This window comes from Pempheris klunzingeri, chromosome 16 (genome assembly GCF_042242105.1).
Source record: "Pempheris klunzingeri isolate RE-2024b chromosome 16, fPemKlu1.hap1, whole genome shotgun sequence".
Classification (NCBI taxonomy): domain Eukaryota; kingdom Metazoa; phylum Chordata; class Actinopteri; order Acropomatiformes; family Pempheridae; genus Pempheris; species Pempheris klunzingeri.
Window position 1 is genome coordinate 21005431 of NC_092027.1, and position 17973 is coordinate 21023403.

At 43.9% G+C, this 17973-nt stretch overlaps 1 protein-coding gene across 1 annotated transcript in view; it reads left to right on the forward strand.

Annotated features, from left to right (window-relative positions):
* Window positions 1-17973, forward strand: part of ptprua (protein tyrosine phosphatase receptor type Ua) — a 123733-nt gene that overhangs the window by 59571 nt on the left and 46189 nt on the right. The window contains exons 5-9 of the mRNA XM_070846305.1: window positions 2236-2407; window positions 4006-4299; window positions 10090-10410; window positions 13170-13279; window positions 15319-15520. Coding sequence (XP_070702406.1) covers window positions 2236-2407; window positions 4006-4299; window positions 10090-10410; window positions 13170-13279; window positions 15319-15520 — 1099 coding nt within the window. The remainder of the gene's footprint in view (window positions 1-2235; window positions 2408-4005; window positions 4300-10089; window positions 10411-13169; window positions 13280-15318; window positions 15521-17973) is intronic.

The window sequence follows — 17973 nt, forward strand, 5'->3', positions numbered from 1 at the left end:
AACAGTGTTTTAATGCCTTCTGTCAGTGTGTTTCCATTATTCATGATGCACATAAAGCACGTGACTTAAACCTTGACTGTGGCGCTCCTTGAATTAACACATGAAACAAGTTCGGTCCTGTTTTCTACATTGATTCCACCTTTTGAGGTCGGACTGGTGCTCTAATTACCGCGCTGTGCCCTCCTCTTCTGCAACGGTTTAATTGCAATAACAGTGATTAACATTTGCATTACATTTGGATGGGAGCCTGGCTAGAGGCACTGAGGGAGTTTTGTTTAGTCTGAAATACATATTGAAGTGACATAACTTACATGTCTAGGTCTTAAACACAACAGCTTTTTATTCCTCGCCTGCATCAGTTGTCCTATGGGTGGAGGATACACTGCGGCGGGGGGGGGGGGCTAGTCCTCCAAAACCTCCAACTCCTCCACAAGTCCTCCGACTTTATGGACATACAACACTAAACCTCTTTTAATATCCAAAAATAATTGAACTGTAATCACTTCCTCTGACCTTGTGATGAACTTTAAAGTAGTTGTTCAAAGAAAGCAGGAGCCATCATCTCAACCATCAGCATGATACCAGGAATGATACTGTAATTTGATAACGTTAAATAATGCAGTAAGTTTGTAACTCTGAGTTTGTCTTTTGATGGTTGTGTTGTTGAAGAAAATGAGCCGGATGAGGGTTTTGGAAGATTATTAAGTTTGTGCCTCTGCTTTTGCAGCTTTTTGATTGTGATGGCATTTAGTTTACTAAAGCCCCTGAAGTCATTTCTCTCACGCACCAACTGAAAATAGTTTCAATTTTCTTAGTTTGAATATGAGCTAATATTAGTCTTCAAAAATCCATCCCTGAATGCCTCCACTCTTCCTCTGGCCTTGAAGCCTGCACATCTAAGTGCTTTTGAAATGATGGCAGCAGGGAGAAGGCGCTTTGCAAATGAGATCTCAGCATACTTGGTGATCCATCCCTTGTGTTTCCGCCCGGTTTTTATTTCAACCCCCCCCCACACCCATCCCCTTTCTTCTCTGAATTGAAGCCTTTGAAGATCATCAGCATGTGAAAGAGCCGTTTTTATCAGTTTCAGAGTTTGCGACTTTTGTTGATGGAGCTGCACACACACACACACACACACACACACATGCGCGCCCACGCACATGCAGGAAGATGCAAACAAACAATATATGAGGCTTGTCTTTCATAATTTGACAGTATGCTGCGGCGAACTTCTCTGACTAAGTCAACACTTGCTTCAGCTCCCTCCTACTTTTCTCATTAAGAAAAAAAGTGGTAACAGCAGAAAATAGAGATATATCACAAACCATTACTGCCTTCTGTTCCTCCATTTGTTGTTCGGGGCCCGTTTGATCATCAGCACTGAGTCTGCTAATTGCTGCTCTCTCTTTGATCTCCCTGGCACAGTGGAGGTCCTCTCTGGATCAGTCTCTCCTCCGCTCTTTCTTAGGTAGTCCAAACAAATTGTTGGCATAATGTTTCTTTATCAATTAGCATCGTGTTTCCCCCCGCTGTCCTCTGGCCCAAATTCCAGACAGACAGATGATACTTATGATCTTTAACATCAGTCCAAACCTGAATTATCATGTCATTGCATCAACTCTTAATCATGATATGATACAGGACTCGCTGCCAGATAGGAATTGCAGCTGACTTGGCAAATGGGAGCATTTATTTGTCCATCCCACACACGCACCCCCCCTTTCCTTCTAAACCAATTCATACATATGGATGTCAGAGCTGCTTACTGGTAAAAAGCAGCAGCAGGGGACAGTTTATATAATAATCTACTTATTCTGCGAGAGAGCTGCATATATTGTAGCTCTCACCTGGAACAGCTCATTGCGAGTTGTTGGCCTCTGATTTCCTGTTGCACCGGTGGAGTCGATTGCCAGTGCGCCTGGAGCGCTGACACATTAGCATGGCAAGAGATGAGGAGATGTCAGCTCCAGCCCTGTGCTGGAAACAACGGCCCAGGAGGCCTGTCTCGCCAGCCTCTCGAGCAAAAAACACTGTTGTTACCCATGACATTTATCACGTATTTATTATCTTGCCATCCCATGTAGCTACTTCCAACCCTCCTTTGTCTTCCTGTCTGCTTCTCAGCCCGTCGGTCCTGTTTTAATCACTTCAATAAAGTTCAGGTAAACATGCGTGGTTGGGTTTCTTTGCTCATGGAAGATTTCTCTCTGTGTGTGGTCTCTGTCTGGCTGTCAGCGGAGAAACGCCATGGTGCTGGACACTCCGTTGCTGTCTCGGTTGAGTCATAAACGGCTAATGGCGACGTTCCAAGTGGAGGCGCAGCGAGGGGAGCAGGACCTGTACCGCTGCATCACCCTGTCGCCCAGGGGCGCCTCCGTCTCCAACTTTGGAGAACTCATTGTCAGAGGTAAGCTAGATTTAGGACCGTGCGATTACTCCAGCCAATGTTGGGCAAGTTAGTTTTCTTTTCAGCGTGAGACGAGGAAGATCAACACATCTGAAGCCGTGGGCGTTAAGTTCAGAGCTGCAGTCACGATGTGGTTAGCCTAGCTTAGCATTACGACTGGAGCTATCCTGGCTCTGTCCAGAGTGGAAAAATGCCCACCTATTTTGTTTGTTTAACCCATAAATAGATTTTTTTTTTAAATAACGATGAAAAAGTATAGTTTTAGGGTGAGTTCTGTGAGTTACATTTTTGATTTTGCACATTCAGAAGTTTTGTCATAACAGTTGCCAGGTTTGGTACGGTCACACTGGTAGAGACCAAAAAAGGAAAAAGCAGAGACCAAAACTGGAGAAGCTGCACAGAAGGGCTGAGCATGATGGATAAGCTGTTGTTGGTCAGAAAAAGGGGTCTACCATGTAACTCCCCCTTAAACCACCAACTGTCCTTTTCGTCTTATTACTAAGTGAAAGATACAAGTAGTGGTGGTGTTTGAAAGTGTATTTTTGAACTTTCTCTTTCCCCCTGCTTCCAGTCATCAAGCTAAACTAGTCGAACTCCATCCTGGCTTCAGCTCGATACTTACAGTAACATTAATATCGAACTTCTCAGCTCACTCTCAAAAAAAGCTAGTAAACATATTTCAAAAATGCTAAAATCCTCTTTAAGGAAACCAACAAATATTCACAATATCTCTTATTTCACATTTAATACATTATGTGGTAAAGTACCCTGTAGGCAGGTGTAATCACTGTGCATTGTATCACTCAACTCTCCCTTTGTCCACGTACACACATTTCCTTGCACACATCATGTGTGCATAATAGATTAATTTATTGTTCGCCAGGTTGATAAGGGTCATATTATCTATCAAGGCTGGGTTTTTTTTGATGTGCAGAGAGGACGGAATTAGTCAAACAATTATTCATGCAAATAAGCTCTTATTCAGCATCATTAGAGTGAAAATTAAGAATTTACAGCGTTCAAGAGCTCTCTCTCTTTCTCTCTCTCATAGTCCTAATGTGATTAAAAGATTACACGTCTCAATGCTCTAGCAGAGCACAAATAATGTTATTGAAACTGTAAAACAAAAAAGAGAAAATCAATGGTAGAAATCCTTGACTTCTCCTTTGCTAGCATGACTTGGCTCTTTTCTGATGAAAATGTTTGACTGCATTTTATCGGTGTTTTCAAGGACAGATTTTCATCTACACTGTTGCCCATAAAGTTGGAATAATTGTTCAATACCCCCAATTTAGTTAAAGCCTGAATACCCAGTTTGCAAAGGTTCATTGTGGTTTAAGTTTTACTGTGATATGTTTGGAAGAGTTTGATCAATAGAGTCGAGAAGATATCCACTTTATTTATCAAGAATAAATCACATTGTCACAATCGTTTCATGAGAAGAGGTAAAGAACATTTGATTCCAACTTTATGGGCAACAGTGTATATCTCTATTGTTTCTAGGTAATATCACTTATAAACTAAAAGCTTAATTCTAATAGGATCAGATGTGCACATTTAGATACACGGCATAATGACCAGAGTTTTCTTTATTGCAGTGCCCCCCACACCGATTGCTCCCCCCCAGCTCCTGCGGGCAGGCCCTACCTATCTGATCATCCAGCTCAACACCAACTCCATCGTGGGGGACGGACCAGTCATTCGCCGGGAAATCCAGTACAGGGCCAGCACGTCCATGTGGACGGAGACTCACGGAGTGGGCTCACTTACCTATAAGGTTTGGCATCTGGAGCCAGACACAGAGTACCGCATCAGTGTCCTGCTCACCCGGCCTGGCGAGGGGGGCACCGGAGCGCCTGGACCCCCTCTGATCAGCAGGACAAAGTGTGCAGGTGAGTCACATCAAACACTGAGTCATCCCCAGAAATCTTACATAACATCCCTGGCAATGAAGCAAATTAGAGTTTGAGTTCCAGAGACAGAGCCGCTCCGGCATCAGATATAAGCTCATTGGTTGGGATAAACCTCAGTGGGCCGGACTTACATACTTACAAAAAAAATTAAAACCCAGTCGAAAAAGCAACACAGGAAATAATATATGAATATTAGGAAGCCTGCAATTCTATTTTTATCCATAATGAGCTCCCCCTTTACACTTAGGTTTACCTCAGTCACTGAGAGCATTTGCCTTCTGACAGCCCCTCCTCTAAGAAACACCTAGACCGGACGGCTTATCAGAGCTGAAGCCAATGATAACTAATTGTTCTCTGTTGATTCGACGACTCAGTCGACCATTTAGTCTCTAAATGTTAGCAAGTAGAGAAAAATGCTTATCGCTAATTCTCAGGGCACAAAGTGACATCTTTATATAACTTTTTTTGTCCAACCAACTGGATATTCAATTTACAATAATATATCATAGGAAACTTGCTTTAGCACTGGCATGTTAGCATGCTAATGATGAAGCTCAGTGCATTATTGAGCATGTAGAGCTTCACCACTCTGCTACTGGAGCCTGGTCTGTAGACTCAAAAACTGAAAAAATTACAAATTGCATGAAACTAAACATCGTAAAAACAGCATCCATAGGGAACCATGTCAGGCCGGGCTAAGACATAATCACTATGACAAAAGTCTGTCAAGCAAAACTGAGCAGATTTAAACAAAGAATTAGTTGACCGACTAATCAATAAATCAGCTAAGCACAAATGATAACATTACAAGTTATGATAAAATGTCAGGGGATGTTTCCTAGCCCTAAATAGAAGGTGGAATCGGACATGTGACTTTTGGTGAGTTGCTACGGCAACACTAGTGCATACTGCAAACCAGAGACTCAATGCGTTTGCACAAAACAATAAACAGAAGACCATCTGGTTACTCCTGCAGTTCAGAGATACAGAAAAGACTGTCTTCTGCTCTGAGATTCACCAGCGTTGTGAGCTGCAGCTGGGAGCTGCATCAAAATGTTTTGAGGCATCACTTAACAACTTGTACTTTGCCCGCAGCCACTGAGAACAAAAGGTGTGCTCGTTGTCAATGCCGCTTGAAAGGTGCCTGATGCTTTATTTGCTGCGGGCTTACTCCTAATGAAACCCTATATTCATGAGGATTTCAAGGTATTCTTTGGTCTACAGTCATTTATATGCTCGACAAAGTGGGAGAAAAACAACAGATAATTTGTGAAGATTCGGTGCTGAAGCACAAAGCCTTTGGGTAAATGACAGGTCCGAATCCAGCTGTTGAAGAAAGTTTAGTTCAAGAGCTTTTGTAGTGTTGAGGTTTTCATGTCATGCAAGCAAAGGACAGGGTCCTCTCGCTACCTTTCATCTGTGTTTTAGCCGCAGCGCTGCTCATCCGGGTGAAAAAGGCACCCCACCACTCTGTCAAGTAGACGGCAGGACGCCCCTGTCACCTGCCACACTCTTTGATCCACTCTCGTCAGTGTCTCCCACTCGCCCACCTCCTGTCGACTCCCATTGCTCAGATGTGAAGCCTTATCCCTTGGGAGAAAGCAGCAGACAGCTGAGGCCCTGTGACACAAAATTCTGGATGAATTTGTCTTCCTAATGTGTCACAGAGAGCCATTTCTTTTAGCACGGTGACTCCTCTTTTTGGACAGTTGTCAAGTGTGACATTTCATATTGCAATCCCATGGGGCCATTGTTGAGGGTGTCCAGCCACACAGAGGCCCAGTTCAGGTGCTAAACGGATGATGTGCCCATTTAGTTTTTTTTTTTTTTGTGGCTACAAATAAGTGACCCGGGCATGAATGCAGATGTACCATTCATGAACCTTAGCGTTCAGAAATAAATGCAACAATACAATCATGTCCAAGTCACACAGGTTACGCAAGTAGGCAGGTTTTTAAATTCTCTCCATCACTTTTCACATGTACAACCTAGAAGTAGAAGCACCCCATGACTGCCTTCGAGGACACACTCTCCAAAAGCTCGTGTTTGTGCTTGTGTGGCAACAACAAAGAAACACGAAACACCAGAGGACCAGATGTCCTGCTGCTTCCGCGCTGCAGTACATCACATGCAGATGTGACGCATTCTGCCTCAAACACACGCGCTGCACTTATCTACAGTGACGCTGCAGGCTGGAGGAGCAGTTTGTCAGTTCAGCGAGGGCGTCTCTCTTCTCACTGCGTATGCGTTTAAGGGATGACTGCGCAGACAGCAGTGGGAGACGCGTTAACGGAGGCCGATTACGTATTCTGTTGGGTTTGCTGCGGTCACACGCTTGACAACCGTCAATTTTTGCCGGGAAAATGGTCCCTGTGTCCAGGTGTAAACATAGCACTGATTGAATATATGAAAGCAGCAAGGAAGGGTTGTGGAGAAGAAACACGCAGTAAATACTTAAAGCATGTCCAGGCCTGCATATACTGTAGCTAAACTCGATTATTAGGAAGAAGATTAAGCAATTAGGCCTCTGATCACTGTAACGCTAACGTGTGCTCATTAAATTTGAATTTGAACTTGACCATCAGTGGACTGTGAAGTCGGGATTTGGCTGCATTTACCTCCACCTGCTCCGTCTGAGCTGCTGAACCTGCTGTCCCTGTATGTTTTGCACCCGTGATTCATTATATCATTTCATCTACTTTTAATTTCCCTTACTTATTGCTTCCTGTCATATGATTAATCAGCCGTGTACTAAAGATTGTGACATCACACTGCAATGACTAATATTTCAGTAATAAACTAACCGTGTTTTTTCTGGTGAAATTGAACTGTGGCCATATCAAATATTTAGCTTTCAACAACATATGTTATTTCTTTTCTGATTTGGGCATTTAAGTCAACTAAATAGGCGTTACATTGAACTAATGCCGTGTTGTGTTCCACTTTGACCTGCGGATTCTGCACTACTTGTTGTCATGGACTGTTTGCATGTGCAGTATGTGCATGTACGTCCAAACAGCAACAAGCACAGGCATCAAAAAAAAAAGATTGAAAGTTCTATTTTTAAGCTAGACCAGCGTCTCCTCCTTCCACACTTTGTTACAGGAGAATCTGCTAGGTGTTAGATTGAATTGTCCCGAAGGCACGGAGCAGCGTAATTAAGATATTAGAGGTTAAAGGTTGAGATATTGATTCCAGCAGAAACTCATTTAGAATATGCATGTCAGTAGTCCAAACCCCATGTGGTTTCAGTGGTAAGTATCAAGGTGTGCACTGGTAGTCCATCATAATTCCAACATAGCTGCTGGCAGGAGGGACAGACCTCAGTGGCAGCTCACTGAGGCAGCTGTTAAAGATGAGGAAGATGAGATGAAATGTGCAGACCCATGGGGACTCTCGCCCATTCATCTTTTCCTCCTTCCCCGCTCATCTCTTGTGCTGTCTCCCTGTCCCTCCTTCACTCCCTCCGCCTCTGGCTAATCCCTCTGATTAGGCTAATCAAGCTGAATGTCAGTTTGGGGCAGGACTGGTGGAGGACTGGCGGGTGGAGAGGACAGGACAGAGCCCGCTGCAGTGCTGCTGTAATGATGAGTAATTGTGGCTTAACGGAAACTGCACATTCACTAAGCAGGCCTCTTGCCGCAGACCTGGTTTTAGGAGGATTAGACCGCTATACGGAGCTGATGTTGTTGGAAATCTGACGTTAAGAAAGTTATTCTCTTGCACCTTTGAGGTTCTCTTCTACTGTATGATTGATACCGTTCCATGGGAAGGTTTTAGCTTTGGATCAGTATCGGCTGTGAAGACACAAATCAACCCAACTAGCCTGTTTTACCCTTTTGGGAAAGAGCAAACATCTCTCAAATCAGCAAGGACTCTGAGGACGTGTTCTTCTCTGTCTTGTCCCTGTCCCCTCAGAACTGATGTGTCCTTGCTGACATTGCTTCATTCATTTATGCAGCAGCCCTTGATCTATGTTTAGTGAAGCAGCAGGGCTGGAGCTCCAGCTTCCCCAGTCCGGCCCCCCCAGCAGTCTTCAGCTCTGCACTGCCAGTCCATGCCACGCTCAAGGCATTGCCCTCCTCTGGGTTTTATCTGGTATCTCAGCAATGCGCTTGAAGATCCAGGCCTGACTGCAGGACAGAAATCACCCCCCCGTGTGCTGGGAACTGGACATTTTACATGACAGGGACATGAAGATATGCAATCACAGCTTTCACACATGACAGCATTAATTAGGCTTCAGTCGTCCACGATTGATTCTCTGCCACGGCCGTGCACCGGTCTCCTGCTGAACCTCAGTCGTGTCAGGAGAGATTGGAATGTAGAGCGTTATGTTGAAGGCTTCTTCTTCCGGCAGTTTTATGTTTTTCATTGATTCACCCCTCTGTAACCTCATAGCATCAGCTTGGAAAGTCAGCTGCAACTGTTGCTGTCCCCCCCCCCACCCCCACCCCCCTCCCTTCCCATTAGTTTTTCTCTCCTTTAACCTGCATTGAAAAAGATTTTATGCACGTCAGCGTAAATCACAAAATTGTGCTGCAGCAGAGAACAGCATCTCATCCCCTCAAAATGGAAATACATTTTCTTCTGCATAAGCGTCCAGTGGCAGCAAAGTAGCCAGACATCTGTCTCCCAAGTCACGTCCTTTAGAGATCCTGAGATATTCTCAGACTGGATGGGATATGTAGTCCCTCCAGCACGCTCTGGGTCTGCCCTTGTGTCTCCTCTCAGCTGGACGTGACCAGAATAGCTTCACGGTAGCTCCACAAGAGGCATCCTGATTAGTCCAATCTGTGAACTCATGCTTCGGGTCAAAGCTCATGACTGCAGGAGAGGGGTGAAGTGTGAATGTATGGCCGGTGCGACTCTTTGGTCGGACAAATGTTTACACAGCGCCAACCCACCTATGCATCTCATGCTCCATCTTACTCGACTTGTTAACATAACCCCAAACTCCATCTGCTGTTGTTGATGTGTATCAAATGTACCTGCCCTGACCCGTAACATGAGAGCAATCAGGAATATGCTAACAAGTTTTTACAAGTTTTAAGTAACCGTGTGTAATAAGACAGGTCACACCTCAGTGTTTTGTCTTGTTATAGTTCCTTGTTTTAGTTTTGCGATCTGCGACTTTACTGTTTTGGTTCATTCCAGCAGCAGCTCAGCAGACAAAGTTAGCGACAAGCTGGTGACTATAGTGGAACATTGTTTTTGAGTTGTTTTTTTTCAAAATAGAGGTAAAAGGGGATTGAATATTATATTATACTTATATACTTATTTTCATCAGCCAGAAACACCCAAGTGAATGCTAATGCTAATAAATGCAACTGCTTGCTTACACATTCCCCATAGCATGTTTATACTCAATAATGTGTTTAACAATGTGCTCCACTGTAATTAATGCACTTGAAAGAAATCTTCTCATACACTGTGTATAATGATTTGAGTTTGGAGGTTGAATCTTAGTTTTTCCTGATTTTCACCATCCCACTGTCATTATCAATGAGCAGAATGTGTATAATGTTGTATAACTCAGTAATTTTGAGAAAGTACTGTTGAATGTAATGTAAAAGTAATGTCCAAATGTTGCTGTGATTCTTGTGTTAGCGCTTAGAACTGACAAATGCTGTCAGTGAGCTTCCTCCTCACTGCGTTTGGCAGTTTTTCCTCTGCCCCTGTCCCGTTGATCTCCATTGAAGGAGCCGGTAAAAATGACCTCACTGTTTGCACTTTATTAACGTAATTTCTGCCTCCTCTCCCTCTCAGAGCCCATGCGTGCCTTGCGGGGTCTGACAGCTGCAGAGATCCAGCCCCGGCAGCTGGCCCTTCAGTGGGAGCCGCTCGGCTACAACCTCACTCGCTGTCACACCTACTCGTTGTCCCTGTGCTACCGCTACTCCATGCCGACAGGGGGCAGCGGGGGGAACAACGCCACCGTCAGAGAGTGCCTGTCCGTGGATCGGAACACATCTCACTTCACCCTGAGAGACCTGCCACCCTTCCGCTCGGTCCACGTCCGGCTGGCGCTGGCCAACCCCGAGGGCAAGAAGGAGAGCAGAGAGGTCACCTTCCAGACGGAGGAAGACAGTGAGTGGGCGGTTTTTATTTTACCTTCTCAACAGCTGACAGGACAAAAGATGCAGGAGCTTGCTGAAATAAAGCACGCGATTGTTACTTCTGTACAACTGCACCGTTATTATTCATGCACAGAAGCTCTTCATTGTCATAGTTACTCAGCTTTGGCCTCAGAACTTCTTGAATTCCTAGTTTTCTGTGCGTGCACCTTCATGCTCAGATAATTATTGTGCACTGCTGACACAAATCCTTGCCTTTAGTCATCCAGCGCCAACGAAAAAACACAAATATTGACTCACAAAATAAGCTGGATCAGCGTAACTAAATGGAAGATCAGCCTTTTAAATGGAGACCAGTGGAACATTAATCAGCTCGGGCCGTGCCGGTGGCAAAATGGTAAAATGATTTTGCTTATCTTTGTATTAATATTTTCCTGTGTACATCAGCAGATTGGGCACATTCTAATGCAAATTCCCAGAGAGTGGAAGTACAGAGGGTCAAACACTTATTGTTATGTAGAATAAGCAAGACTTCTCAATGTAATTGAATGCCACTCGGGGATATTCTTGACCCGGTGGAGAGAGTGGGAGGGAGTGACAGCTATGATATGAAATTGCCAGCATTTTTTTTTTTTATTGCATCTTCAAAATGCATTTTAGTATCTGCTAAAAAAAAAATGTGATATTGTTTTACATTCAATTTTACGGCAGCATTTAAACACCAAACAGTGGAGGAGATGTTGAAGAGCAGACAGCGCTCTTAATTATCTACAGCACACCTACACATTGCCGTCTTGTAGGCAGGAAGAAATGAATTTAAACATAAATGGACAAGTGACAAGTGAAAATACATGTCAAAAAAACAAGGCATGATATCTCCCCCCTGCGCCACGACTTTACTTGATATTTTGAATGTCAGCACCAGTGGAAAGTTTTGCCTTTGAGCCACTGAATGCCAGTCTGACAGTGTGACAGTCCCCAATCCCCCTGTGACAAGAGAGAGCCTCTATCACCCTCACAACTACAGTAATTGAGCCGCAGCCAGTGACAGTTCCTCCTGCCTGCTTCCTATTGGGCTCAACAATCAAACACCGGTGTAGCGCTTTTCTTACGCCGCGTCTCTGCCGTTTGGAGGAAGCAGATTTGGCTGTCAGGGATTCATGGATCCAGCAGGATTTTCTTCCAGTGTGCTTTCCCCTACCTCATCTCCAACTTCTGAGGCAAATTAACTTACAAATATAGAGACCCCCCCCCCCTACCTTTTTAGGTATAAAAAGTCAAATGTAGTTCATATTTTAAGCTTTGGAAGCATTGGAATTACAATACACAGTGATGTTTAAACACTAGATGATCTTGATGTGATTTGCAACCAGTCTCCTGGAGAGTTTGAAAAAGTGAAAGCAAAAGAATTGAAATATATCCAAATACATACCAAAAAACTAATAACAAAAAAAGCACAATTTACAACAAGGTTAAAGGTCAAGAAAGGTATTTCGGGGAAAAATATGGAAAACACAAGTCTGGCTTTGCCGTCATAAGGATAATTCTGAGGTCTTAGTTTCACGGTCTGGGCCATAATGACATGGTATTGAAGTTAATGTGTGAGATGTGGGGACTAAAAAGAAGTCTCACATGAGAAACCACACAATCGTACGTATTGTAAATAAACCTACAATATGGCCAAATGTATTTGAAAGAGAAAACAGTGACATTATTACCTGAAATGTATGTTCTTCATCTAGCCACCTCGCCCTAACAAATTGGATTTCCAACCAGGACAAGTAGGCAACTACCCGGGGGCCCCGTTGGTGCTCAGGAGGGTTATTTGGTTTTTGGCAACTTGATTAATTGCAATTTTGTTTGGGAATTTTCTAAATCTAAAGTACGACATCAGCTAAGGTGGCTCCTGCTGATCTTTTGGTATTTTTTAGAGGGGCCTTACATCTGTTTCCAGATTGGCGGTTGGGAATATATATGTATGTTAGGTTTTGTATGGGGTGATTGTCTGACGTCTTTTTGCTGCAATGACTCGTGCCATGAAAATAAGGATCGAGCTGTAATGACCTGAAAATGACCTTCAAGTGTGAGAAAAACCTGGGATCGAACGCCTCTGCTAAGTGACACTCAGATCGCAGCCCGTGATACTTCAAAGCCTGTTCGATGAGCATCTTTTCACTTTCCTGCACAAAACTGTCTCGGCCACATATTATCTAAGATTACTCATTTCAACTTCAGAGCTCCCTTCAGTCTCATTTTGTGACACGTTAATGGTATCACCAAGTGTTAACACAGAGCACCAGAGCTAATAATCCACTGTCAGTCACCGTTTATTCTCTGTACTTCAGGCACCAAAAACAGAGGCGTACTCCTTTAAGGAAATGCATCTCATTAAGCCAAAACATGCAGAGAGGTACTCAGGCAGTTCACAGGTTGGATTACTTTGCGGTTTTTCTGTCAGTAAGGTGCTAAAGAAGAAAAATTGACTGTCATCCTGCAAGACACGGTGCTCTGTTATCAGACAGTAGAAGCCAGAATCTCAATTCATCCTGAGGGCTGGGAGCAAGCCTCTCCACGGTTTCCTTTCATCACCTCCCCTCCGCTCTGTCTCTGTGATCCCTCTTTCTCGTCCTCCTCCATCCCTCCCTGGCCCCGTGCCTTCTCGCTCTGTCAGAGGTGTTTTTACCCCCTGGTATGCCCGTGCAAGAGTCCATTAACTTCAGACCCGAGCAGAGTGTTTGTTTCAGGCAAGGCTGTTTTTCTCTCCTGCTGTAGTTCCTGGCGGCATCGCCCCGGAGTCCCTGACCTTCACCCCGCTCGATGACATGATCTTCCTCAAGTGGGAGGAGCCCGTAGAGCCAAACGGTCTCATCACGCAGTACGAGGTAGGATGCCGTGTTAGTCACGCAAAAACAAAAATCCACAATCAAGAACAAAACACGTGCCTTTACACCACACACTAATCCTCTCCAGGTGTAGGATGTTATTTTCCCCTTGCCAATATCTATTTCACTCATCCTCCTTCGGCGTAATGATTCAAATCACGGAAAAGTCTCTGCTCACTTTAAAGACAGCACTGCTTCCCCTCTTCGATTTCCCCCAGGCTTGTTTTTTCTGTTTCTTGTCCAAACGCTGGTAGCAACCATGAGCCTGAGCCACTAGAGTGGGGAGGACCCACTTTTCACAGTTCATGGGATTTACTGTACATGTTCATATGGTAATGAAGCTGAGGCACAGACTTCAGGCTGTAATTACATGGGGGACAACCACTCTAATTACTTATTTGCCTAAGAGATGCCCCCACAAGGGGCAATTTTAAATGTTTCTAATTAATTATTGATGCACCCATATCAACCCGCAGACCTTTGTAGTATGGGCTATGGAGCTTTTTTTTTTGTGCGAGCTGATGTGAAGACCCGCTTCGGCTTCACACACAGTCGCCTGATGGGAAGAGAAACTAGTTTCCATTCACAGGCAGAAGCTTGGAAAGTGAGGAACCGGGCAGAGAATTGAGTGGTGCTGTAACCTTGCTCCACATACAGATGAGGCGCTCTTGCCCCTGACCTCCAAGCTACTGCTGCTCTGGATGTGCAAGACTGGGTTTCTGAGGCGGAAAGCATTATCAGCGTTTTAGAGTAACAAAATATCAACTAATATCTGTTTATTACCAGGTTGTTGCCACACACAGTATGAGACGGTGCCTGGACATCATTTGGAAGCACAAAACTTCATGATTGGTAGTTCATGATCCCAAAATCACAGAAAAAGTTGACAGGAGTGCATACGGAACACACATGCAAATCATTCTAATACATTATATACAAAGAGACAATAGTTTTTTGTGAGTATAGTGAGTAGCCCTGTTGACCTGAACATTTGTGCTCCTGTGATAACCTGGTTGATAATATCACTCATGCTCTAATGTGCTATACTTACAAAAGGACAGCATCACTTAAAGGCCTTAGGCTTTGAAACATATAAGGAGACCAAGTTCCATCATTGAAAAAGGAAAAGTTAAGATACTAAACAAGGCAAGACCAGTCATCTTTGGAGTAAATTGTAGGAAACCAACCTGAAGGCAGACAGACACCAGACCGCCAAGTAAAGTTCACAGTGAACAGCCATATCAAATCTAAAGTAAAGTGTTGGCGTTGACATGGCTGCACTTCGGCCACTAGAATGTAAAAATGAATAAACACGTGCATCAAATTGCAACAGAAAAGCCACAACATCATGCTGGTCTTCATTTGTACTCGTCATCTGCAGCACTTGTTGTGTTTTTCTCTGGCTTCACTTTATCAAGTAGTCCAGAAAACGGTGTAAAATCAGGCCAGCGGTGCTGTAGAACGAGGATATGACACAGAATCTACCTGAGCCTGATTATCAGTGGCTAACTGCAGCATAAGATTTATTAGATCTGCGCTGTGAGGCGACATCTCTTTGCTATAGTCCTAAGATTAATTGAGAGGTACTTCTCGTGAGAGAGCCTTTAAATAAAATGCCATCTAAATTCGATATGAAGCTATACACTGTGTGAATCATATTACAGATATCTGGAGGCTTATACAGGAGGATTTGTTGGGGGGGATACTTGCTGTGTCCTCGTTTGAACACATGCCAAGGTCAGGACGAAAGTCTAACATTGATATTTTTCAAAATTTAACCATTTCCATAAGCTCAAGAGCCTGTGATGGGCCACAGTCTCTTTTCACTAGAGCTATGGGGATGGCAATGTTGGCGTGACGGCCGCTTCAATACCTTCATCCAGAATTAAATACCACAACAACTAATTAGCCAACAATAGCACGCTAACACGTTAAAGTAGGCTCATGAACATGGTAAACGTGTGGCCGAACAGAACTGCTAGCGTGGCTGTAAACTCGTGTTTTAATCCAGTGGCACCTTTTTCTCTTTTCGTTTCCAGATCAGCTACCAGAGCATCGAGTCGTCAGACCCAGGCATTAACGTGCCAGGCCCTCGCCGCACGGTGTCCAAGCTGAGGAACGAGACATATCACATGTTCTCCGGCCTGCATCCCGGGACCACCTACCTGGTGTCGGTGCGTGCCCGGACCGCCAAGGGCTTCGGCCAGACGGCGCTCACTGAGATCACCACCAACATCTCCGGTGAGGCCTCGCAGTTGGTTCACTTATAGTGCCGCGTAATTGTGTGTGTGTGTGTGTGACTGGGTCAGGTAAGAGTCGAAAACTTCACAAATGATGCGACGTATTTAAACTGCGTGCATCTAATGAATGCCTAAAGAAGAATACCCTCATTTTTCCCAACAAAAACTCTGTTTTTACTCAAAGCATTTGCAGGCGATAGCAAAGAAGACTCAGTAATGACTTGTAATTCCCCCTCTTTTGAAGAGCTTTTGATTGAATTACGCATATACTTTTCAATTATACGAATTATCTTAATTTTCCCTCAGCCAACCATTGCCATTATTTGATGAAATAACAGCAGACCTGAATTATAGGGAACTACAAATGTTCCATTTGAACGGTTGGGCCAAAAACACAGCTTTGTTCAGCCAACATAACCGTAAACTGAGTCAGTGTTTATCATTCAAAGGCAACGCGGCAGCTGAGAAATTAGAGCAGCAGTGTTAGTAAATGAAAAAGTTGTTGTTGTGGATCTGGAGATCGGTCTGAAAAACGTGTCTGTGGGGAAATGTGAAACACTCTCATCTACAAATGGGTATTTGCGAGCTGTTTCACTAATTGTGTTTATTCAGATGAAACATCACATGCTATTGTGATGTTTTCCCAAAAGGAGAATACAGGGAGTAAGAGGAGTGTGTGGGATAATTTGGATTTTCCAGGAATCTTCCAGAAATAGCGCAAAAAGTAGGCTTCCCAAACAGGTCACTTCCCTCCTTTTCTTCTGATTTCCATGAGAAAATAACATCAGTATAAACCTTTTGATGCTGCTGATGCTTGAGTGCCAGGCTTGAAACACGCTGTAACCTTAGTAGTTGCCTTTCCAAACCTTTTTTTGTGTTGCGCTGTAAAACAGTCTGTGCATATGTTCATCTGTCAAGGATCTCAGGTCACCATGTGAATGAGTCTTTTTTTTTTATATATAAATAAACACAAACATTCTATTTGTCAGAAAGCTCTTGAAATGAAGAACTAGTCTGTCAAAATCAGCAGAGCATTTTGACATTTTAACATTTGCTACAACCTTTTTTTTTTTTTTGCCACCACTGTATTTATATTTTGATGTTTTTTGGGGTTGTAATGTGGAGAAGACAGTATTGTATCCGAGTTGATCCACAGATCTCTGAGGGCTAAAGTCTAAGGAAAGGTGCATTGCATTAAATCAATCTGGGCTCAAGAGTGTTTCGCTTTGCAGAGTTGTTAGATTTGTAAAAAACTACAATGTAGTATTGTGTGCAGTGATGTTTTGGTATTCAGACACCTACAAATACCGAATTAATTAATTCCTATTAATCTATTTTGGTTATTGCGTTGATTATTTCTGTCCTTATGCCCCTTGAAGCCACACGTTAGATGCTACATTTGAATAAAGCGGTTCAAGTGAAGTCTAGATGATGTAACTGAAATGAGTCGCCTCACTTTAAAGCGGTTTCGTTTTGATTTGGGAAAGAGAAACGTGAACATACCGACACCGTGATTGTAGGGGACCCCCCCCCCCCGCCCCCCTTGAAAGGTCACACTGGTCACATTAGTTTATAATGTGTAGCACAAACTACATGCATGGGGCTGGATGTGAGCTGAGCGCTGCGTTGAAACTCCTGTATTCCTGTATGTCTGTCATACCCGATAGAAGCCGAGCAGTGCTTTCTTGGCCAGTGTTAATAGGAGCAGTGAAGAGGAGTCACAGTGCTGCTCCCGCAGCCACAGCAGCTGTCTGGTCACAGCTCCCTGAACTGGCAGTGTCTTATAACTGGACCTACACTCACTGCTACTATGGATCATAGTATGTTCAGTATTATGGAGCGCTCAAATGGTTTGTTTTGGAAGGTTGATGATTGGCATAATTTGTCACAGATTGGAGATCCTTTTGGTCCCTTAGTACCTGCTTTAGTGCACAAATTTAACAGATCAAATAGTCAACCTTCCATGTTTATTGACAACACGTTCTTCCACCCTCAGCAGCTATTGTCACACTGTATTTAGGCGCGACACTGCTGGCGTAGAGCTGCGCAGGTGCAATGGAAGCTGCAGCTACATGACTGAAGCACGATGCCGCTGATACAGAACACGGAGTTTGGTCGACTTTAAACGGATGAGTTAAAGTTAATATTTGATTTAGATTCTCATTGGAACTGAACACCGCGCATTTTACGAAGATTAAGCTCTTTTATTTGTCGCGACCCCGCACTGTAAACCGTGCAGCCCGTCCTCCACCCCTCCTCATTATCTGAACCTCTTCCATCTGGATTAGAAGGTGGCCTACGTGGGCTGGCACTTGTCAAGGCATAGAATTCAACCCACAGCATCGCACACTGTGCCCTGAAAAGCCCAGCGGGAAGCCAACCCCTGCACCGATCTGGTAGCGAGCACCAAAGCGTAATGTTACACTAATAGTCTTTTTCATAATTCATGCTGGA